This window comes from Atractosteus spatula, chromosome 25, assembly GCF_055471065.1.
Source record: "Atractosteus spatula isolate fAtrSpa1 chromosome 25, fAtrSpa1.hap1, whole genome shotgun sequence".
In the NCBI taxonomy this organism is placed as follows: Eukaryota; Metazoa; Chordata; class Actinopteri; order Semionotiformes; family Lepisosteidae; genus Atractosteus; species Atractosteus spatula.
This window is the reverse complement of record NC_142730.1, coordinates 5,237,380-5,260,739: the sequence shown is the minus strand read 5'-3', so window position 1 is coordinate 5,260,739 and position 23,360 is coordinate 5,237,380. Positions and strand designations below refer to the sequence as shown.

General features: G+C 59.0%; 2 protein-coding genes across 3 annotated transcripts; both read right to left on the bottom strand.

Moving 5' to 3' along the window:
• Positions 1-676: 676 nt before the first annotated feature.
• LOC148815173 (complexin-3-like) lies at positions 677-7,533 on the bottom strand. Its single transcript, XM_088905788.1, has 4 exons — positions 5,509-7,533; positions 5,255-5,433; positions 2,514-2,601; positions 677-2,418 (listed from the first exon to the last, which is right to left on the bottom strand). Exons 2-4 carry the CDS (start codon positions 5,419-5,421, stop codon positions 2,221-2,223), a joined length of 453 nt encoding a protein of 150 aa, XP_088761914.1. The 5' UTR covers positions 5,422-5,433; positions 5,509-7,533; the 3' UTR covers positions 677-2,220.
• A 132-nt stretch (positions 7,534-7,665) lies between these two features.
• On the bottom strand, positions 7,666-23,209 carry LOC148815172 (dual specificity protein kinase CLK2-like). Of its 2 annotated transcripts, none has more exons than XM_088905786.1 (13): positions 23,073-23,209; positions 19,918-20,090; positions 19,321-19,567; positions 14,788-14,887; positions 13,779-13,845; positions 12,905-13,021; positions 12,542-12,708; positions 12,038-12,132; positions 11,649-11,778; positions 11,463-11,545; positions 10,048-10,131; positions 9,830-9,916; positions 7,666-9,733 (listed from the first exon to the last, which is right to left on the bottom strand). In XM_088905786.1, exons 2-13 carry the CDS (start codon positions 20,088-20,090, stop codon positions 9,527-9,529), a joined length of 1,557 nt encoding a protein of 518 aa, XP_088761912.1. In that variant the 5' UTR covers positions 23,073-23,209; the 3' UTR covers positions 7,666-9,526. The 2 variants fall into 2 exon arrangements, with proteins under 2 accessions (XP_088761912.1, XP_088761911.1); XM_088905785.1 differs by having other exon boundaries at positions 10,048-10,176; positions 23,073-23,208.
• Between the last annotated feature and the right edge of the window lie 151 nt (positions 23,210-23,360).

Here is a 23,360-nt window from a genome sequence, read left to right as displayed (position 1 = left end):
TCCCTCCCTCCTTCCCTCCCCTCTCCCAGCTGTTCCCCAGCTCAGCTGCCAACCCGCACTGCTGGGGTCAGAGGCCAGGGTAAGAACAACACTGCCGCGGAGAGCAGTGACATGGGAAGCACAGACACGCCGTTTCTCATCATCTCCTGAAGATCAGAGATTCCAGGGACACCCTGGACTCTCTCTCCCAAAGAGCCCAGGGACACACTGGACACTCCCGAAGATCCAAGAGCCCAGGGACTGGGACACACCTGACACTGTCTCCCAAAGATCAGAGAGCCCAGGGACACACTAGACTCTCTCTCTCAAAGAGCCCAGGGACACACTGGACACTCCCGAAGATCCAAGAGCCCAGGGACACACTGGACACTCTCTCCTGAAGATCAGAGAGCCCAGGGACACAATGGACACTCTCTCCTGAAGATCAGAGAGCCCAGGGACACACTGGACACTCTCTCCTGAAGATCAGAGAGCCCAGGGACACACTGGACACTCTCTCCCGAAGATCAGAGAGCCCAGGGACACACTGGACACTCTCTCCCAAAGAGCCCAGGGACACACTGGACACTCTCTCCTGAAGATCAGAGAGCCCAGGGACTGGGACAGACTAGTCTGCTGGTCATACTCATCAGGAAACAGGAGGCAACAGACACAGAAACAGTTTGTCCACTCCAAATTGCTTCAGACACCTTGTTTATTGTAATTATTTTTTCCACAGTCTGGACAGCAGCGGGCACAGCGCAGACGGACTCTCACCTCTGTTCTCCCTGTCCAAGGCAGAGCGTGAGGGTCTCGGACCACAGCAGGGGACGGGGGGGGTTAGACCGTCTGTGCTTCAGAGATGAAGACCAGGAGGTGCAACCATGCTGCTCTCATTAAAATACAGTCCTGAGATCAGCCATCAATAATCGACACCCGAATCTCAGCGCTCTCACAGTACAGAGTATCCTTTTAACATTGGCCATTTACAGAGGTACAATAACACAATGCAACTGGCTTTAGTGTACAAGACAAAAACAATACCAAGAACCTAAAAAAAATATTGCACAATGATGTGTCCTAAGAGCTGCACCATGAGCTGAATGATGTCCTACATAGGAGAGAACTTGCTGCCATGGGTGAAGGTGCCCTGTCAGCGATTGGTGATGCCTGTCCTGTGTGAGCTGGGGAGGGGTCAGAGTGTTGATAGAGCACTACTGAAGTACCAGGCTGCCGAGCTGATGACATGAGCTGTACCGGGTGGTAAATACGGTTTTACAGCTGACAATCATGAGTTTGTGCCCCCAGGTTGAAATTCTCAATTCTTAATTCAATCATATTGTACCTGTGCTGCAGAGATGAAGAGAACACCCCCTCTCCCTCCCCCAGAACCCGCACACAGACTGCAGGAGCCCTGGACAGACACAGGGGGCGCTGTTCTCCTCCTCTGACACCTGCACTGTCAGGATAATAATAATAATAATTGCTTACACTTATATAGCGCTTTTCTGGACACTCCACTCAAAGCGCTTTACAGGTAATGGGGATCCCCTCCACCACCCACCAATGTGCAGCATCCACCTAATATAACAGCTATTAGGATAACAGCTCCTCTTTCCCTGTGACCCAGACTGGACCAGCGATCTCTGGACTGTAGGGTTACAGTGTGACCCAGACTGGACCAGTGATCTCTGGACAGTAGGGTTATAGTATGACCCAGACTGGACTAGTGGACTGTGGCTCTTGTGAGACTCAATCTCTCCCTCTGTCTCTCAGGGCTGTGGGAGAGCCTGCAGGGGACACAGGTGGGTACAGAAGTGTTCTACTGTTCTGTGTGCATCACTGATGTACAGGGATCTTCTGAGTTCAACAGCAAGAAATGAAGAAAGAAAGATAAAATGAAGAGAAAGAATAGTGCATCTTTATCTTTGTGTTCAGTGTTTCAGGGTGCTGGCAGTGTGCAGTGTTCAGTGTGATCAGTGTGTACAGACCATGTTAACTTTTTCCCTGTGTGTCAGGGTGTTGTAGTGTTGCGGTGTTCAGTCTGTCAGGGTGCTGGCAGTGTGAAGTGTTCAGTCTGTGAGTGCTTGCAGCGTGCAGTGTTCAGTCTGCCGGAGTGCTCGCAGTGTGCAGTGTTCAGTCTGCCGGAGTGCTCGCAGTGTGCGGTGTTCAGTCTGCCGGAGTGCTCGCAGTGTGCGGTGTTCAGTGGGATCAGTGTGTACAGACCGTGCTGTGTGCTGTTCACATGAGGGTGCACTGCTCTGTGGCTCTCTGCATGCTGCTATGGAAACCACCCAGACTGAGCCCCCGGAAGGTGTCAAGAAGATTAAAGCCCCTGTCCTGAGGGGGGGGCACCTCGGACCGCACCATCGCTGCCAGCTCCCGGGGGAGCACCACCTTCCCCCTCGCCATGTTCAGGTGATTGTCATCCTTTGTGTTCTGGGGGAGAGAGGGAGGGAGAGAGGCTTGTTAGCCATTATCTGGACTCCACTGCAGCCAGGGATACAGACTCAGACACACAGCTGACCTCTGACCTGTGCCAGCTGGTATTTCCTTCGGAAGTGGGATCTCATGGCAGCTCTCTGTGCGTTCTTCTGGGCACTCTGCGCCTCTCTCTTCCTCCTGTGTGAGCACACACACACACCTCAGCTTTACACTGCCTGTGATCTCACTCACACACACACCTCAGCTTTACACTGCCTGTGATCTCACTCACACACACACCTCAGCTTTACACTGCCTGTGATCTCACTCACACACACACACACCTCAGCTTTACTCCGCCTGTGATCTCTCACACACACACACACACACCTCAGCTTTACACCGCCTGTGATCTCTCACACACACACACACACACCTCAGCTTTACACCGCCTGTGATCTCACACACACACACACACACCTCAGCTTTACACCGCCTGTGATCTCACACACACACAACCTCAGCTTTACACCACCTGTGATCTCACACACACACACACACCTCAGCTTTACACCGCCTGTGATCTCACACACACACACACACACACCTCAGCTTTACACCGCCTGTGATCTCACACACACACACCTCAGCTTTACACCACCTGTGATCCCACACACACACACCTCAGCTTTACTCCGCCTGTGATCTCACTCACACACACACACCTCAGCTTTACTCTGCCTGTGATCTCACACACACACACTCAGCTCCAGGGGGCCTGTGATCTCACACACACACACACACACACACACACAAGACAGCTGCACACTGAGACACAGATATTTAACAATACGTTCTGTAAATATTTCTGCAGTAGGCTGAGGAAGTGTTTAAGAAATGATATAGCATTTGGAAAGCAGATCATTTTAAATTTTAATGCTTTATCTTTACAATTACATAATGTACATTTACATAATTTGTACTGAGGTACAGCTGCACACACAGATATACACTGACACAGATACACACTGAGGTACAGCTGCACACACAGATATACACTGACACAGATACACACTGAGGTACAGCTGCACACACAGATACACACTGACACAGATACACACTGAGGTACAGCTGCACACACAGATACACACTGAGACACAGATACACACTGAGGTACAGCTGCACACACAGATATACACTGACACAGATACACACTGAGGTACAGCTGCACACACAGATACACACTGACACAGATACACACTGAGACACAGATACACACTGGAGTACAGCTGCACACACAGATACACACTGAGACACAGAGACACACAGGTACAGCTGCACACACAGATATATACTGACACAGATACACACTGAGACACAGCTGCACACACAGATACACACTGACACAGATACACACTGAGGTACAGCTGCACACACAGATACACACTGACACAGATACACACTGAGGTACAGCTGCACACACAGATGCACACTGAGACACAGATACACACTGAGGTACAGCTGCACACACAGATACACACTGAGACAGATACACACTGAGGTACAGCTGCACACACAGATACACACTGAGACACAGATACACACTGGAGTACAGCTGCACACACAGATATACACTGACACAGATACACACTGAGGTACAGCTGCACACACAGATACACACTGACACAGATACACACTGGGGTACAGCTGCACACACAGATACACACTGAGACACAGATACACACTGGAGTACAGCTGCACACACAGATATACACTGACACAGATACACACTGAGGTACAGCTGCACACACAGATACACACTGAGACACAGATACACACTGAGGTACAGCTGCACACACAGATACACACTGAGACACAGATACACACTGAGACACAGATACACACTGAGGTACAGCTGCACACACAGATACACACTGACACAGATACACACTGAGGTACAGCTGCACACACAGATATACACTGACACAGATACACACTGGGGTACAGCTGCACACACAGATACACACTGAGACACAGATACACACTGGGGTACAGCTGCACACACAGATACACGCTGAGACACAGATACACACTGGGGTACAGCTGCACACAGATACACACTGAGACACAGATACACACTGGGGTACAGTGGGACACAGATATATACTGACACAGATACACACTGAGGTACAGCTGCACACACAGATACACACTGACACAGATACACACTGGGGTACAGCGGCACACAGATATATACTGACACAGATACACACTGAGGTACAGCTGCACACACAGATACACACTGACACAGATACACACTGGAGTACAGCTGCACACACAGATACACACTGAGACACAGAGACACACAGGTACAGCTGCACACACAGATATATACTGACACAGATACACACTGAGACACAGCTGCACACACAGATACACACTGACACAGATACACACTGGGGTACAGCTGCACACACAGATGCACACTGAGACACAGAGACACACAGGTACAGCGTCACACACAGATATATACTGACACAGATACACACTGAGACACAGATACACACTGGAGTACAGCTGCACACACAGATACACACTGAGACACAGAGACACACAGGTACAGCTGCACACACAGATATATACTGACACAGATACACACTGAGACACAGCTGCACACACAGATACACACTGACACAGATACACACTGGGGTACAGCTGCACACACAGATGCACACTGAGACACAGAGACACACAGGTACAGCGTCACACACAGATACACACTGACACCTTGCTATATAACAGTACGACGTCAGGACTGACGCTCCCTGCTCACACAGTCCACAGGCCTCACCTCTCCTGCTCCAGGTCCCTCTGGTACCTCTGCAGCTCCGCGGCAGTCATGCGAGGCCTGTGGGGGGCGCTGTTGCGCCGCGCCTCGACATCCCTCCGCTCCAGTGGCACGCAGCAGATCAGCTGCCTGATGGGGGCGCCCAGGGCGGACTTCACCATGGACCCCATCTGCCTGTCTGTCTGCGGGACAGAGCCGACCCGGTCAGTGCCCACCGCGGTCCGGACCGGGAGAAGCCGGAGGAGGCGAGGAGTTACCTGAGCAGGCGAGAGGGCGGGGGTCTGTGCAGCACTGGATGTGCGACGATGGGGTTACCGCTCCGGATGTTCCTGCTGCTCTCCTCCTGCGAGCACACGAGCCGGCTGTCTCTCTGCGTCTCCGAGCGGATCGCCGGAGGCACAGGACTCCCCCAGAGCCGCCGCCCGCCCACACACACACACACACGGCCAGGGATTAGAGCAGCAAAGACAATCCTGTTAGCTCCCAGCACAGCCGCACGTGCGCACAGCGGGACAGCGGGCAGGGGCAGGGGGAGGGCACAGGGGCCGAGCAGAAGAGGGAGGAGAGAGGGAGACAGGTGAGACAGGCGAGACCGGAAACACAGGAGAGAAAAAGACAGGAGAGAGAGACAGGTGAGAAAGGTGAATGGAGAGAGGGGTACACTACAAGAGGAAAAACAGGAGAGAAAGAGGTGAGACAGGAGAGGAGGATGAAGAGTCCAGCAAACTGTCGATTCACACCAGAAGGTCTGGCTGCAGTGTCCCACGCCCCTGCACGCAGGCCTCAGTGGGTGGAGGGGGGGCCTGGGTCCGAGTGCCAGCTGTCAGGGGGCAGATGGACAGAGGCGGCCAGCAGGATTGAGACAGGAACTGGTCCCTCACCCCCATCCCCCAGCAGTAATCCGGTTACAGACGGTCACTGCCCAGCTGTCTCACATTAGGCTGAAGCAGTGTCCAGTGAGATTACTGCACCCACAGTAAATGGTAATCCCCAATGTAGTCAACATTGTACTACAGTACAGCACCAGTACTGCACTGCGTTCAATGATCTGTCGCAGTAAAGTATAATACCAGTACTGTATTGTATTAAATACTGTACTGTGTTCAATGACGTCCTGTAGTAAGGTAAATCACCTGTGTTGCACTGTATTCAATGATCTGCTAGAGTAAAGCACACTGTACTGCATTGTATTTGATGATGGACTATAGTAAACACTACTACAGAGAAGCAGTCCTGTCTTGGTCCTGGAGTGCCCCTGTCCTGGCTGTTTATTTTAAATTGTAAAGCTCCCCCTCTCCTTGCCGTGCGAGGGCTCGACCCAGACGAGGTCAGCACGCGGGGGGAGGAGGGGGCAGGAACCACTCAAGGCCCCCCAGACGGCGGCTGTGGCCCTGTGGGCTGACAGCAGAGGACACTCGGAAATGAATGGGAACGAGGGGGAGGGGGAGTGGAAGTGGGAGGGACAGGCGCTTGTGCAGACCTGCCGTGTATCAAACTGGGCTGCTGATCGCGGGATGGGGCCACGATGGCACCCCGGTTTGGCCGTAGCAGCCTGAGGCGCAGGGAGATGAGACACAGGCGAGAGAGAGCCCAGACCGTGCTGGGAATTTTCTCCCAAACGTAGGGTGTCTGCCGTTTCTCCTGCGCTCGGCTCTGACTCGCGCTCACCCTGCCCAGGGGGCTGCTGTCGGGCTGTGGGGCCCGCGCCAAGCACCATCAAGACTGAGAACAGTGGCAAAGCAGCCCGATTAAGCTCATTAGTCATTAGGGTTAGAGCACACGTGGACTACAAGCACGCAGTGCCTGCCAGGGGCTCCAGCAGCTCGAGACAGAACCTGACCCCCGACCCGGGCTTCCCGCGCGTGAACGCCCTTCTGTCAGGAGCGCGCCGGGTTCGAGGAGCCGTCTGTGCGTGGTGCTCTCCAGCACAGCGCTCGGGGCGGAGGGGGGCGTCCTGGCTGCGGCAGTCACGACTCCGTAATCAACTGATCTTTTCCCCACAAAGCTCTTGTACCCTCAAACGGCAGGGCTGTCTACAGAACCGCAGCCGGAGAGCTGCTTCTTTTGTCAAATGTGGCCGACGCTCTGGACCAGGGTGGGTGGGTCACGCAGCGTGTGCTCCAACGCCATAATCCGCCTCCGCTCCCCCGGCGCACTGCGCCACGCTCCAGCAGCCGCGCAGCCAGGCGTCCCCTTCGAGACGCAGCCGTGTGACCCTCAGGGGAACTAGCAGGACCGCGGGAGGACTGGGGCCCCCCCCTCCCAGACCCGGACAGGGGAGCGGCGCGCAAGGGCTCACCCCCAGGACAGCGGGCTCTCGGGACGGGGAAAACGCGCTCGGTCTCGCGAAGAAGAGTACACCCCACCAGGCTCTCCCCTCCTGGGGGACTCCGCACGCACGGACGCTGCCAGGGTTCAGTATAAAGATCTTTTTATTATAAAACACTTGACATTTGGAATATTACATATGGCAAAAATACGGAGGGTGATTTTCAACTTGTCCCCACCCCTCTGGCCCCGACACACGCTCTCTTCTCTCCAGCCCACGCCCACCCGCCCCCCCCCCCCCCCCCGGGGGGGGGGGGCAGGAGCGGAGAGGCTCAACGTGGGCGGGGGGAGAGAGCGGGTGAGCAGGGAGTGTTTCACAAGAAAAAACAAAACCCCTGGGTTTCACCCGAGGGGATGAAAACAGAAAACTGAAGCCTGCACGGCCACCTTCCTGTCCAGCGCCTAGAATATACAGCTATGAACACAGGCCCAGCACCGCCACAGGGCCCCTTATGTACACACTAGTTTACAGAAGCACAGCGGTCCGACCCCGGGGGGCTCCAGGCGGACTGGGGGGGGTATGGCAGGGGGAGACAGTAAAGCGACGCTGGCTTCAATACTGTACAAGGAAAAGACGTGTGAGAACACCGAAATCTGTACATGCTACAGCACAACGCGGCCGTCTCCCCTGCTGGACGGGCCCGAGTGAGAGGAACCAAGTCACGCCTACGAGGAACCAGCGGCGAGGAGGAGGAGGAGGAGGGGGGGGAGGAGGCAGAGGAAAGGGGGTCAGTCAGGGGGGCCGGACACCACTGCAAGTCCAGTCCGCCGGCGCTCCTGACGAATGGGGAATCGGGAGCTGGGGGTCCCTCGGCAGTTCGCAGGTCTGTGCGAGACTGTAGGAGGTCCGAGTCGTGGTCAAAAACCGAGCCAGGCCAGTGACTTCACCCCCCCAGGAAACCAGAGAATCCTGTGGCCCCAGATCCAGCTCCTCCAGAACCTACCGCCTCCGGGTTTTCTTTCTCGCCGAGCTCTCAATCGAACCCTGGAGGTGAGCCCCGCGGGGGAACCCCGAGGGGCGACAGAACTCTTCCGCCACCTTCAGACGCTGCCAAAAAAACACTCCGGCAGGGCGCAGAGCTAAAGGGCAGCTCGGGCAGGAGAGGTGTGAGCGGGGTCGGCCCACTGGGTTCCGGTCCGCGCGTCTTGACGGATGAGAACAGCTCCAAAGCTTTAACGACCCCCTCCCCCCTCAGACACCCCAGCCTGGCAGCCGGTGGTCTCTCCTCTGTGAGCCAGGCTCCTCTGGGCCCTCACCGCTAGAGTGTGACGTACAGGATACTACCCCCCTCCTCTCTTGGGGGGGAAAAAAGACAAAAAAAAGCCTCAAGTCTCTCGTCTGCGACTGGAGCAGCCTGGAAGCTGGCGGCTCGTCAGTTTTAAGCACGATCCTGCGGTCAGGAAGACAACCAGGCAGCCTCCCCGCGCCTCATGACCAGCACAGCTCTAAAACACACTCTCCCACCCCTGCCCGCGCCCCAGCACGGGCACGAGCGCACAGAGAGGCGCTACGCTGGCTCTGGTGCCACCCAAGTCAAGTCAAAGCCCCCGTGAAAGTCCAAATACCGCCGTCACCTCGGGAAGCACAGGGCGACACTGAGGAATGAGGGGGTGTGTCCCATGTCCCACGGATCCGGCAGTCTGCACCGGGGTGGTCCGTGAACCGCGAGAACGGGCCTTCGGGGCGAGGGAGACGGGCAGGGATCAGGGCCAGCGTCACCCGCAAGACCCCGGTCAGTTCAAGAGCCCCTCCTCCCCCCACCACGCCAGGATCAGCTGGCTGGCAGGGACTGGCCCCCGCCCGGTCGATCCGGTTTCGAGTCTCTCTGTCCCATCAGGACGCCAGGGGGCTGGCTGTGGTTCTGGCGGGAGCCGCCGGTCTCCTCAGTCCCGGCGGCGTCTCCGCCCCGCCCCGCCCGCGCGCCCGCCCCACACGGGGGCCTGCAGTCACCGGCTGATGTCGCGGTTGCCCTCCCAGGTCTTGCCGGCCGCGCAGTCCCCCGGGGCCTCGCCGGAGCCCCCCCGCAGCGGCGAGAAGAAGGGGTGCCGCAGGGACTCGGCCAGCGTGAGGCGCTTGTTCGGCTCGTACTCCAGCATGCTCTCCACCAGGTCGAACAGCAGGTGGTGCTCTTCCGCCTCGGACAGCATGTACCTCTGCAACAGACAGGAGGAAGGGCAGGGGGGTCAGCGCGGGGGTCAGTAGGCGAGCAGGCGGGGACACGCGGACACGGAGGCGACTCGGGCCCTCACCCTCAGCGGCTTGCAGTTCTCCCGGACGTAGCGCCCGGCGGAGGAGCTGTCGTCCCAGTCCAGCCGGCCGTGATAGAAATACTTCTGCTTCCTGGGGAGAGAAGGCAGCACAGTCAGGCGCCAGGATACGCGGACACAGAAAGCCGCTGGGACCTGGGTAACCCCGCCGCCGTCGAGACGGGGGACCCCTGGTCCTGGGACGGTCGGCGGAGCGGGACTTGCCTGGTTTTGCGGATCATCCTGGAAGGGATTGGTCCCAGTATCCTCTCCATCATGGCCAGGTGCTCCCTGTTGTCGTGCGTCTGTGAGGAGGCAGGAGAAGGGGGTGTCTGTGTGTGTCCTGACCACTCTCGCACAATGACAAAATTAACAGTAAGCACAAAAGCCACATCTCCCTCCCTCCCAGGGGTGAAGAGCAGAAAGGCTCCCCATCTGAGCAGAACACGCACGTTTCCAACAGCCCCAGAATCTCTGCACAGGCCCCTCAAGTCTCCCTTTAACAGAGCAAGTGTGGTCGCGTGTGTCAGTCGCCTGCTTAACCTTCGACCCCTTGCTGACACAAGCACAGGCCATCGCCACAGCACGGCTGACAGCTCCATAAAAAAGTTTTATACAAGAGCAGTCTCTTCCTCAGCCCCCCCTCCTGTCAGACACAAGGTTTCTGTGATCAAGGACTTCAGTGTCAGGGTCCTCGCACACGTGACACAGGCAGGAGCCCCCTCCCGCCCCCGCTGTTGTAATTCCACCACTAAGGTCGCCAGCCATCTAAAAAAACAGCCCTCTCTGCCTGCCCCGGGCCTCTCCCCCCTGTGCCTCTCTGCCTCCAGCTGGCCTCTCTCCCCTGTGCCTCTCTGCCTGCCCCGGGCTTCTGCCCCCTGTGCCTCTCTGCCTCCAGCTGGCCTCTCTCCCCTGTGCCTCTCTGCCTGCCCCGGGCTTCTGCCCCCTGTGCCTCTCTGCCTGCCCCGGGCCTCTGCCCCCTGTGCCTCTCTGCCTCCAGCTGGCCTCTCCCCCCTGTGCCTCTCTGCCTGCCCTGGGCCTCTCCCCCCTGAGCCTCTCTGCCTCCAGCCGGCCTCTCCCCCCTGTGCCTCTCTGCCTCCAGCCGGCCTCTCCCCCCTGTGCCTCTCTGCCTCCAGCCGGCCTCTCCCCCCTGTGCCTCTCTGCCCGCCCCGGGCCTCTCCCCCGTGCCTCTCTGCCTCCAGCTGGCCTCTCCCCCCTGTGCCTCTCTGCCTGCCCTGGGCCTCTCCCCCCTGTGCCTCTCTGCCCGCCCCGGGCCTCTCCCCCGTGCCTCTCTGCCTCCAGCTGGCCTCTCTCCCCTGTGCCTCTCTGCCTGCCCCGGGCCTCTCCCCCCTGTGCCTCTCTGCCTGCCCCGGGCCTCTCCCCCGTGCCTCTCTGCCTCCAGCTGGCCTCTCCCCCCTGTGCCTCTCTGCCTGCCCCGGGCCTCTCCCCCCTGTGCCTCTCTGCCTCCAGCTGGCCTCTCCCCCCTGTGCCTCTCTGCCTGCCCCGGGCCTCTCTCCTGGAAGCCTCTGCCTCCGTCACCTACAGATGTGCACATCGCCGGTATTTTGTGCTGCATGACCTCCCTTCATGCTTGCCTCCCCCTGATCCCACGCCCAGTGGTTGGGGCCCGGCCTACCTGGAACAAGGTGAAGCCCAGGTAGTACTCGAACAGGATGCAGCCGATGCTCCACACGTCGCAGGGTTGGCTCCAGCCCAGCTCTGCTTGACAGACAGACAGATAAGAGTCTAACTCTGGAGAAGAAACCCCTCTCGGGTTTGCTTTACCAGCACGCGCTCTGGGGACAGGGGGCGCCCCACTCACCCAGTATGACCTCGGGGGCGCGGTAGTGCCGCGTGGAGACGATGGTGCTGTGATGCTCGTGGTCGAAGGTGGCACTGCCGAAGTCCACCACGCGCACCGCTGTGCTCTTCACTGTGCGCTCGTCACGCTTCTGCGGGGCACGGAGACAGTGCAGAGTCAGCTGGGAGCCCAGGCCACACGCCCCACTCCCACTCCCCTGGGAGCCCAGGCCACACGCCCCACGCCCCTTGCTCCGGATCTCCTCCGGAGCTAGGCTCAGGACCTCAGGACAGGAAGGACCCTCTCCGAGCCGCTGCCCAGCGCGGGCAGGCTGGAGCCCCGTTTCCCCCCACAGCCGCAGCCGTCACACCCTGCCCCCCCATTCTCGCTGCAGGCGGCCCCCCTCTCACCTTCTCCACGTTGTACGTCATGGTGAAGTCGGAGTTGACAAAGAGGATGTTCTCCGGTTTCAGGTCTGTGTGCGTCAGCTTGTTGTCATGCAGAACTGCAAGACAGACGGACAGCCGATCAGCGCGACAGCCAGACAGGGCGAACCAAACGCGGGGGAAAGGCCCGCTCAGCCCTGCCCGCAGCCCAACACCAACCCACTGCAGCCGGACAGGGACAGCGCAGCGCTGCGCTGCCCCCTAGTGACGACTGACTGGACAGTCCAGTACCAAGAGAACATGTGCAGGCTGGTCTGAGGGCTGCGCGGTACCGAGACACCGCAGGACAGCCGCCAGACCCTCCTGCACTGCACCGTGGGTACGAGAGACATGGAGGGGGGGGGGGGGGGGGACTGTTCTCTCTCCAGCATCACCAGCCCTTCACGTACGAAGCTATGAAGCTGGAACGGCCTCACTGGGAATACAGTCTGCCAGTCTGAAGTCGGGGGAGCCGGCGGGAGTACTCACACTTGACGGCCTGGCAGATCTGGTAGGCCATGTGGCGGACCTGCGTGATGGAGTAGGGCAGGTAGTTGTTCTCCTTCAGGAAGTCGAAGGTGCTGAGCGCCAGCAGCTCGAAGGAGATGCACATGTGCCCGTGGTAGTCGAACCAGTCGTACATCTGGACACACAGGCTTGGGGGAGAGGGGTGCAGGAGTTAGTGTAGCTCTGTGAGCATTTTAACTGCCCTCTCCACCCACCAGCACTCCCTCTGTCACTGCACCCAGCCTCACAACTGCCCCTCCGTCAGTCTAAATGCCCCCTATCCCACCCTGTACTAGGCCTCCCTATCGCTGCACTCCCCCCCTTGAGTAACGACCCCTCTCTTACTGCTTGTTGTCAGGGTCCTTCTCGTTAATCCTCTCCAGCACGTTGATCTCCAGCCTGGCTGCCTCCTTGTACTTCTCCACATTCTTGATGATCTTCAAGGCCACGCGCGCACCGCCCCTGAAGCCCAAACACACACACGTCACACCACACCTCGCGCCTCCTGCTCGTCACACTGAGCCACACTGGTACACGCGAGGCCGGGATAGGTGATCGGACAAAGTGTAAGAGACGCAGGGAAAAGCAGTTGCTTTCCAGTTCCGAGAACAGACTGTCCTATTGTTATGATGCTCTGCAGTTTGAATTAAGCTTCGTCTGCACTGTTTGAGGTGTGCTGCACAGCAGCTTGATCCACTGCAGGTTCTACTTTCAGCTGCAGGGCCCCTGCCTTGCTCCTGCCAACACCAGCTCCCATGTATCTCGGGCTCTCCAACTTAGTCTGACCGGATCTTCACGTACTGAGCAGATCCCACAGACATCGCTACGGAGGGTCGGGACCTCTCTGGTCTTGAATAGAGAAGACGGCGAAGGGAGTAGACACGAGTACTCCAAATGATCAAGGTGAACTGGGAGGGCTTCACCAGAATCAGCCGCAGAACATGAACTAGGCGGCACGGACAAGCGAACACTACGGACAGGTGCATTTAAAACCTGAGCTGGGAGGTAATTCTCTACACAGTGCTGTGGGGGTCAGGAAAGAGCCACAATACCCCGGTTTTATTTCAAGAAACAGCTGGCTGAGATCCTGGATCAAGCAACTACAAGGGGAGGGGGCTGCATAGGGCTGAACGGACAGGACCGATGTCTCCTGTGCAGAAACGCCTCAGCCCGCTGCACCCCCCCCCTCCCCGCGGCCCCCCAGGGCGCTTCTGGTTACCTGCGATGGTCGATGCACTGCACCACCCTGCCGAAGGTGCCCTCTCCGAGCGTGTTCACGATCTCGTCTGTCGGGGAAGAGGAGGGGGGGAGGAGGAAGACAAGGGGGCCGGGCGTTAGAGAAACGAGCGAGGAGCAGGCCAGGCACTCAGACCTACTGACAGAGGAGGAGCAGACCACTGAATTAGCACCTAAAGGACGAAAACGCACAGAAACCGCTCACAGTGACGAGAGAGGGCTGTGCCGGCCGCGGGCAGGGCGTGCCTGTCTGGGGCAGCTACAGCTCGGCGCGGGGTGGAAGTCTAGGAGGCTGGCTCTTCAACCCGTCCCCAGAGGCTAGAGCTTTACTCTTCTCGTGCGGTGGATTTGGGGGAGGGGGGCATACCGCCCCGCCTGCACAGCGGGGGAAGTCGAGAGCTAAGGGCGGAGTGGGGGGGCGGTGGGGGGGGGGGGATTTTGGGAGGGCTCTTCCAATTGCAATTTCCCTTTCCGTTCGAACCCGCAGACCAGGAGAAAGCAAACCGACCTGAGTAAGTCAGCAAGGAAGGAAGGGAGGGAGGGAGGGAGGAAGGGGGGGGAGGAGGGAACACAAAGGGAAGCATCCTTTTTTTTTTCCCCATATGGAAGCTTCCTCCAATTAGATTAATTAACAAAAAAAAAAGACAGTGAACACAGAAACACCATCGACGGAACTCCAGCTTTGGGGGCCCTGGCCTTCGCTAAGAGGTACGAGAATCGAGAAAACTGGGTTCACCGGTTTTAAAAACCCCTCACAGCAACATCCTGGGTCCTTCCAGGACGTAAATACTCTTGTCTCTGGGGGGGGGGGGGGGGCAGGGTATCAGTGGGGGGTCTTACTCCTGCAGTAACATTAATGGCATCTGCGCCTACTTACAGACTTGTAAAATGTAAAAAAAAAAAAATACAACCCAAAGAGACTCATACAACTGCGCATATATAAAAAGCTAAGAGAGGCACTAAATGGATAATGTTACGATATGGCCGTGTACATCGTTCTTGCAGGACGTCGCCGGATCGATACATCAGATGCCCTTCCTCATCGTCTCTGATGCTCTGGGCTCTTGTCCGGCTGTTACTCTGTCCGCTTCTCTGCTCCGCGGGTTCGCCCCAATCGCGGCGCGAAACGGGGGCACCGGCGGATTGTCGAAGGCAGGCGCAGCCGGGCGGCGGAGGTGGGCGGTGGCGGTTGTAGGTGTTGTAGGCAGATTGGGCCAGTCATGATTTCCCCAAGAGCCAATTCATTTGACGGCACATAGGAATATATAACGATAGGGATATTGCAAGGGAACATGTCAAAGATCACATTTCTCTTTCTCATCTCCTCCTGTCCTGCTGTCTCTCTTGTCTAGCGTCCTCTCCCAAAATACAGATACATATCAAAAGACACAGAAAAGGCTACTGAGCTCAATCGTTAGGAGGTCAAAAAAAAAAAAAAAACACAGAGCAAAGAGGATTTCAGAAAACCAAAAAAATCAGGCTTAGGCAAATGAGGACCCAAAGAACCCCAGAGCAACGGAGGAGAAACCGGAGAGCAAGTTTCTCCTGTTGCCAGCGGCCCCCTCCCTCAGCGGGGGGACAGGCCCGGCCCCGGGCCCCGGGCCCCGGAGGGGACAGCGACAGGGTGAGGCCGTGGACGCTGGGTCCTGGCTGGACCAGGCCAGGGGCATGGGGCTTGCATCACGCACACGGCTCCCTCCCTCTTTCACTCGCTCTCTCGCACACACAGCTGGGGACCCCGCACGCCCGTTTGTGGGTGCGTTCGGCCAGGCTTGTGAATGCGGGGGTGTGGTGACCGCCGCGTCTTCACCAGCGGGCCCCTTCTCTAACAGAGGGCCCACAGAGCTGTGGTTTGACACAGACCTTCGCAGGCTGTGCCCGCGGCCCCACACAGGGGACGGGACCCATGACCCCCCAGAGCCAGGGAATGTTTCACGCCCAGACTGAGGGCTGTGAACTCTCACTCACTGCAGCCCCGGCTCACGAACGCACCCACAAACGGGCTTCCTGTGAAAATGAAGACCGTGGTTAATTTATCACAGCAAAACCTCTCTCGCCTTGTTGCTTTCCCACGAACGGGGGTAAATAAAGCTCAGCCCGGAAGTATTGACGACAACCCACTGTTAAAATAGTAACTCGGAGCCTTTGAAAACTGACCGGACCAGATCCAGCTCCTCTCTCTCACACTGGGACAACCCTCTCCAGGTCCCTGTCCCAGCTCCTGTCTCTCTCTCTCACTCTGGGACAACCCTCTCCAGGTCCCTGTCCCAGCTCCTGTCTCTCTCTCTCACTCTGGGACAACCCTCTCCAGGTCCCTGTCCCAGCTCCTGTCTCTCTCTCTCACTCTGGGACAACCCTCTCCAGGTCCCTGTCCCAGCTCCTGTCTCTCTCTCTCACTCTGGGACAACCCTCTCCAGGTCCCTGTCCCAGCTCCTGTCTCTCTCTCTCACTCTGGGACAACCCTCTCCAGGTCCCTGTCCCAGCTCCTGTCTCTCTCTCTCACTCTGGGACAACCCTCTCCAGGTCCCTGTCCCAGCTCCTGTCTCTCTCTCACTCTGGGACAACCCTCTCCAGGTCCCTGTCCCAGCTCCTGTCTCTCTCTCACTCTGGGACAACCCTCTCCAGGTCCCTGTCCCAGCTCCTGTCTCTCTCTCACTCTGGGACAAACCTCTCCAGGTCCCTGTCCCAGCTCCTGTCTCTCTCTCAGTCACTCTGGGACAAACCTCTCAAGGTCCCTGTCCCAGCTCCTGTCTCTCTCTCAGTCACTCTGGGACAAACCTCTCCAGGTCCCTGTCCCAGCTCCTGTCTCTCACTCTGGGACAACCCTCTCCAGGTCCCTGTCCCAGCTCCTGTCTCTCTCTGGGAGAGACCTCTCCAGGTCCCTGTCTCACTCTGGGACAACCCTCTCCAGGTCCCTGTCCCAGCCCCTGTCTCTCTCCAGCTCCTGGAGTGAAGGGGCAGGGAGCCCTGGCTCTGTGACCTGCGAAACCCCCTGGGAAGAAGACACCAGGCAGGAGTATCCCGTTACGTGCAGCCCTGTTTACTCACTCCCTCTCGCGCTCCAAGCGTTCTGCCACCTGGCCTTCCCGCTGCTTTACTCTGTGCTGGCTACGCGTGCGTGCGGCCGGCGGGAGCCGCGCGAGTGGCCAGGCCGACTCCTGCTGATCACCGACCACGCGCCGCACGAGGAGGAGGAGCCCCGGCGGGCAGGACGGCTCCAGGGGAGCCACGCCCAGCCCGTGCATCCGAAGCGGTGAACCGAAGCGCGGTGCACGCCCGGGGAATGCTGGGAAGGAGGCGGACACCCCCCTCCCCAGCCTCCCAGGCAGCTGCCCGGCGACGAGCGACGAGAGCTGCTGCCGGCACGGCGAGCCGACTGCTGACCGCTTGCGATATTTATATCGTCTCCGATTTATAGCTTCACCGGGAGCTCGCGTGCCACCTCACGGTTGAACCTCCGGGCCCCCCCGCCACAATTTAACAATCCGCGTCTGCCTTACGGATCAGCGCCGCCACTCGGGGCGCGGGGCCCGAGAGGGGCACAGTGGAGAAACACCCCTTGGTTCGGACTTCACCGCCAGCCGGGCAACATCGGCGTGCGGTCCCACTCCCGCACTCCCAACGGGCACCGCGGGGAGAGGGCAACTCGCCGCCACGACGAGGACGAGCGCTACAGCTGTACCTGCTTCCCTATAGCCAACGGCAGCGCCACGCGCACGGACCCCCCGGGAGAGGCCACCCCGTGCCCTTTCTGGAACACGGCAGACTCGACCCTGCAGTCGTCGCCTAACAAGCCGGACCAGAACCGGGCTACAGGAGCGGGGAACTAAACGCCCCCCCTGCCCTCCCTGCCACCCGCGGCTGAGACGGGCCAGGTACTCACAGCGACGCACAGGCAGAGGCAGCGGAGGCAGCTCTTGTACAGAGTGTCCTGCTCGGGTTTCCCCATGGCTCCGCGCGGCAGCACCAGAGAGACGGAGAAAGCGAGGCGAGGCGAGACGAGACGAAGGCAGGGGGAGAGGAGGACGCAGGATAGGTAAAGGGGGGGGGGGAGGGTGCCGATTCAATGCACAGCCCTCCGAGAGTGTCCCCAGAGCCGAGAGAGAGCGCGCACACACCGGGGAGGGAGGAGGAGGAGAAGCCGAGACAGACAGGCAGGCACAGCGAGGGGAAGAAGAGAGGAGGCAGCGGGCGCTGGCAGGAGGGGGGGGGGGAAAAACGCTGAGCAGAGCCTAAATCAGGCTCTGCGTCCGCCGGGAAGCACCGCAGGATGACTAGAGACTTGGGAACGCTGGGATGAGGATAGGGTTTCTCCTCCTCCTCCGCCTCCCTCTATTCCTGGCCTCCGAGTTAACGCTTAAAGAGACTCGCCCTCCGCAGGGAGGAACCCGCCCCGCTGCTCTCTGGGACCCCTGTGAGTGAAACCGAACCAGCGGGTTAAACCCGCTGCCCGACCCGTCCTGGCGCCGGAGCGGTCCGGTTCCAGCTCCAGACGCACCCAGAGAGGCCTGATTCCCCAGCACGACTCCAGCACCCCCGGGCACTGGCCTCTACCACAGGACGCTGCGATTCCCTCGCCCCCGAGCAAACGCGGCCCTGGAGGGCACCCTGGGGAGAGCACAGGCCGCGCCGCAGCCAGGCAGCGCAGACAAGGCCACTGGCGTCTCGCCGGGGCAGAGGAACCTGGCGCCAGCCGGCCCGGTCCACTCCGGGTTTTACCTCCTGCCGCTGGGCTGCCTGTGCACAAGCAAGGCCGGAGGCGCTGTCGAGACGGACGTCAAGCCCTCTGGCGACTACATCTGCGCAAGGGGACGGGTGAACCTGTAGGCCAACTGAACGCGGGGGGCCGTGTGCGGGAACGCCGAGCCCGCAGCCGGGAAGATCCGGGGCGGATGCGAAGGCTGCGCTGCCGGGAGTGCGTTCGGGTTTTTCCTACATGGCAAAGTACTGGACTTCCCACCTCACGAGCCTACGTCAACGCAGCGCCCCCCTCTGAGGGAACCCCAGAGCAGCCCCATCAGCCCAGACCGGGCGCCCAACAGGCGGGAGACGCAGCTGACTCTGCGCCTCAACACCGACTGGCCGATCGGACTCCCTGCCGAAACGCGTCTCAACTAGAGGACCAAGCAGAACCGCAGCCCACCGAGCACCCTGAGGAAACTCCACCCGCCTGACGGCAAAAAACCCTGGAGCAGACACAGAAACCCCGGAGGGAGACTGGGAGCACACGGAACAGACTGCTTTTATACACGTGTATTTTATTTTTTTACAGATGCCCAGAGAGCGAAAAAGTCGCGCTGCGAGGAAGGACCTTCGCAAAACCTGCCCTGTCTCGCTACAGTGAGAGAGAGACAACATCCACGTCCCCCCCAAAACACCCACAGCAAAACAAAACAAACAAACAAAAGGTTTGCTACTTACCGAATCCAGGAGCTGCGAAAAGGTGCGTTAGTAGAGAAAGAGGGCAGGAGGCGCGCGAGGGAGGGAGGGAGGGGGCAGGGGGAGGGGGCGGTGGGCACACTCACCGAAGACGACGGGCTAAAGGTTCTGGTTCTACGCCTCCTTCGTTTGTGCTTACGCCTGCTGCTTTTGCGGCTGCGGTAGCTGTCCTCGCGGTCGCGCCGGAACTCGTAGGGGCGCGGGTGCAGGCCGTAGTCGACGTCGTAGTAGCCCTCGGCGCCGCGGTCCCGCTCCCGGCTGAAGTCCAGCCGCCGGTATCCCTCGCAGTACCGCCGCTCGTACGCCCTGCGGTCCGCCGAACGGTTTTCGTAGCTGCCGGAGGGGGGGGCGAGGGGGTGTGAGCGTGAGAGCAGGAAGCGGACTGGGGGGTTATGGGGAGGGGGGGGCGGATGCGGTGTTAGGGGCCGGACTCGGGGAAGGGGGAGGATCCCGGGAGCGAACCGGACCCTCATCGAGCGGAGGCGCCGTTCCCCAGTGCCCCAGAGGGGGACAGTCACAGTGGGCAGGGGGGATAACGGACAACCGCGCGGCACTGGCTCTGGTGCTGGACCCAGCTGAGCGGCGCTGGCCGGGGAGAGGCCAGAGCCCAGACCGGTACCAGCGGTGCCGAGGGACGGGGGCTCGCGTGAGCTCGCGCGGCCGAAGCCCGGCGCCGCCCTGACCTCCTGGAGCGCAGGTGGTAGCTGTCCTCGTGCCGGTGGGCCCGCCGGTCCCTCTCGCTGCTGCTGGACCGCGTGCGGCTGCGCCTGCGCCGGTGCTTGCGGCTCCGGTACCGGTCCTGGTAGCTGCATCGGCTGCCCCGCTCCGAGGAGTGGTACCGTCTCGAATGCGGCATCTGAAACGACAGGACGGGGCGGGGCGGGTGAGCCCGGTGGGCCAGGTGTGTGGTGCTGTGTGCTCGCAGCTCGGCCGCCTGTATTGAAAGGTGAACTGTACGGCTATTTTCACACTTCAGGGTTAGAAAGAACCAGGACTCTCACAACAACATTACTACAGTAAAACGTTCACAGTAACGTGTAAAACCTCCAACTTACATCACAACATAGATTACATTTCCAGGTCCGCACACGTTCTGCGATTCAGAGCGAGGCAACAAAACTTCCGGTGACGTGTCGCGGCGCTCTGACATGGCAAACCAGCAGGCTTGTGAACACACCTCTTTTAATCCAGCAGAAATGCTGCTCTCGACTTCGAGACGGTTTTGCACACATATACTACTCGGCTGTTAACGCAGATCACAATGGAACATATCTGCGGTGGAATATCTGCTGCTCAACCTGTCATTACAGAGGCTAGTGAGGAGAAGTAGCTGTCACACTGCCCCAGGTGGCCCTCACACTTCGGGAAGCCCCCAAAGTAACCCAGGGCAGAAACTGGGGTGCGACTGATCCCAGAGGGGTTGATGGGCAGGGTTATGGGGAGGTGGTGGATTATGGCTGGGGTGGGTACTGGATCTTCCCCCCAGCAGGGCAGGAGCACCCGAAGGGCCTTATCTGTCGCACCCCCGTATGTCTGAGGGGGCCGGTGGACCACACAGGCCTGTTCAAGAGTGCAGAGAGTGACTGTGCGGTCACCTGGGGAGACAGTGTGTGAGGCAGGGGGGAGAAGTCAGATGCCATTCTACAGTACTGCAGCACTGGGCAGTACTGGGTTCATCAGTGTTCAGGGTCAGTGACAGCACTACAGTACTGCAGCAGTGTGGTGTGGGTTCATCAGTGTTCAGGGTCAGTGACAGCACTACAGTACTGCAGCAGTGTGGTGTGGGTTCATCAGTGTTCAGGGTCAGTGACAGCACTACAGTACTGCAGCAGTGTGGTGTGGGTTCATCAGTGTTCAGGGTCAGTGACAGCATTACAGTACTGCAGCAGTGTGGTGTGGGGTCATCAGTGTTCAGGGTCAGTGACAGCACTACAGTACTGCAGCAGTGTGGTGTGGGGTCATCAGTGTTCAGGGTCAGTGACAGCACTACAGTACTGCAGCAGTGTGGTGTGGGGTCATCAGTGTTCAGGGTCAGTGACAGCACTACAGTACTGCAGCAGTGTGGTGTGGGGTCATCAGTGTTCAGGGTCAGTGACAGCACTACAGTACTGCAGCAGTGTGGTGTGGGTTCATCAGTGTTCAGGGTCAGTGACAGCACTACAGTACTGCAGCAGTGTGGTGTGGGTTCATCAGTGTTCAGGGTCAGTGAGAGCACTACAGTACTGCAGCAGTGTGGTGTGGGTTCATCAGTGTTCAGGGTCAGTGACAGCATTACAGTACTGCAGCAGTGTGGTGTGGGGTCATCAGTGTTCAGGGTCAGTGACAGCACTACAGTACTGCAGCAGTGTGGTGTGGGGTCATCAGTGTTCAGGGTCAGTGACAGCACTACAGTACTGCAGCAGTGTGGTGTGGGGTCATCAGTGTTCAGGGTAAGTGACAGCACCACAGTACTGCAGCAGTGTGGTTCATCAGTGTTCAGGGTCAGTGACAGCACTACAGTATTGCAGCCGTGTGGTTCATCAGTGTTCACGAACAGTGAGAGCACTACAGTATTGCAGTGTGGTGTGGGTTCATCAGTGTTCAGGGTCAGTGACAGCACTACAGTATGGTACATTAGCAGTGGGTTCATCAGTGTTCAGGGTCAGTGACAGCGCCACAGTACTGCAGCAGTGTGGTTCATCAGTGCTCAGGAACAGTGAGAGCACTACAGTATTGCAGTGTGGTGTGGGTTCATCAGTGTTCAGGGTCAGTGACAGCACTACAGTATGGTACATTAGCAGTGGGTTCATCAGTGTTCAGGGTCAGTGACAGCGCCACAGTACTGCAGCAGTGTGGTTCATCAGTGCTCAGGAACAGTGAGAGCACTACAGTATTGCAGTGTGGTGTGGGTTCATCAGTGTTCAGGGTCAGCGACAGTATGGTACATTAGCAGTGGAGACCAGTACCCTGCGCAGGGCAGGCTGCACAAGGACAGGAACACGCACACGGCAGCTCTCAAAGGCACACGCAGCGCCTGCCTCCGTGGCGTTTCCAGCAGCGCAGGCGGCGTGTCTTTCACGCCGGAGGCCTAAACCCTCAGACAGCGACACTGTTGTCCTCATGTCAAAACCCCCAGACCCTACAGGAACAGGTGCCGTCAGGCGGCTCCCGGACACGGACACTCGCTACCATCAGGTTTCACAGCCCCGGGGGAGGGTTCTCGGCTGAGGATCAGACAGCAGCTCGTATCATTCACATTTAAAAAGCCAAGAGCTCAGCTCAGCTCAGCACGGCGCCCACCGTCGCCGTGTCCCGCCCCCATCGACGAGCCCCGTCTCTTCGACCCTTTACACCACTGGACGCTTGTCGCCCCACCAGAGCCGCTGTTTCCCCGCACCCACGGCCGAGCGAGCGAGCAGAGGCAACGGGGCCGCAGTAAGAGAGAGGAGGAGAGCGGGCCAGGGGGACCCAGCCGCAGAAACACCGCCCGCCCGGGCCCCGCCAGCCGTTGGGGTGGAGTTTCGAATTGGAATTGCGGGTTTTGAATTGTAACCGAACGCCGGCCCAGCTCGTGGCAGCCGCTCGGCGACGGGGCGCTCTTGTTGTTTTTTTTTTCTCCCCTCGCCCCGAGTCCGCCATTTTACAGCCCGCCGCCGCCGCCGCTGCGCACCCCTGCCTCTCTCTCCCCCCCCTCCCTCCTCCCCCGCCGCCATCTTAGCTCGACACGCTGGCCCGCTCCACGGCCGCTCCGGCTGGGAAACACCCCGGCTTCCCGGGCACCCGGGGGCCGGCCCGGCGCCCCCTTACCGCCCCGAGCCCCGAACACGCAAGAACAGCGATAATTTATTTCATGTTTTACCGTTTTCGCAGCGAGGCCCGTCCGCTTATCCCACAGGAAATCCGTCTTGGCGGCTCGCTCTCTCTCCCTCTCTCGCGCTCTGTGCTAGCAGCTGCAGCTGCCCGCGCGCTCTCGCTTTCCTTACCTGCGCGCTCCCGAGAGGGGGGGGGGGGTAGCCGAGCGACGTCAGTAGCCAAGCGTGCTCGCCCCCGGACGCCTTATTAAAGACCACATTAACGAGAACTGCGAGCTAACTGTCACACCCACAGAGGGCTCAGCGTTGATACATCAAGGCTGTGTCAGTGTTGT

Excerpts from the sequence above, each read along its gene's own strand:
- LOC148815172 (XM_088905785.1), bottom strand. The coding sequence starts at position 20,090 with ATGCCGCATTCGAGACGGTACCACTCCTCGGAGCGGGGCAGCCGATGC. Across the intron at positions 12,133-12,541 it reads GATCTGCCAGGCCGTCAAGT|TTCTGCATGACAACAAGCTG; the intron begins GTGAGTACTCCC and ends TCTGTCTTGCAG. Across the intron at positions 9,734-9,829 it reads AGAACTGCAAGCCGCTGAGG|AGGTACATGCTGTCCGAGGC; the intron begins GTGAGGGCCCGA and ends TGTCTGTTGCAG.
- LOC148815173 (XM_088905788.1), bottom strand. The coding sequence starts at position 5,421 with ATGGGGTCCATGGTGAAGTCCGCCCTGGGCGCCCCCATCAGGCAGCTG. Across the intron at positions 2,602-5,254 it reads AGGGACCTGGAGCAGGAGAG|GAGGAAGAGAGAGGCGCAGA; the intron begins GTGAGGCCTGTG and ends GTGCTCACACAG. Across the intron at positions 2,419-2,513 it reads GGAAATACCAGCTGGCACAG|AACACAAAGGATGACAATCA; the intron begins GTCAGAGGTCAG and ends TCTCTCCCCCAG.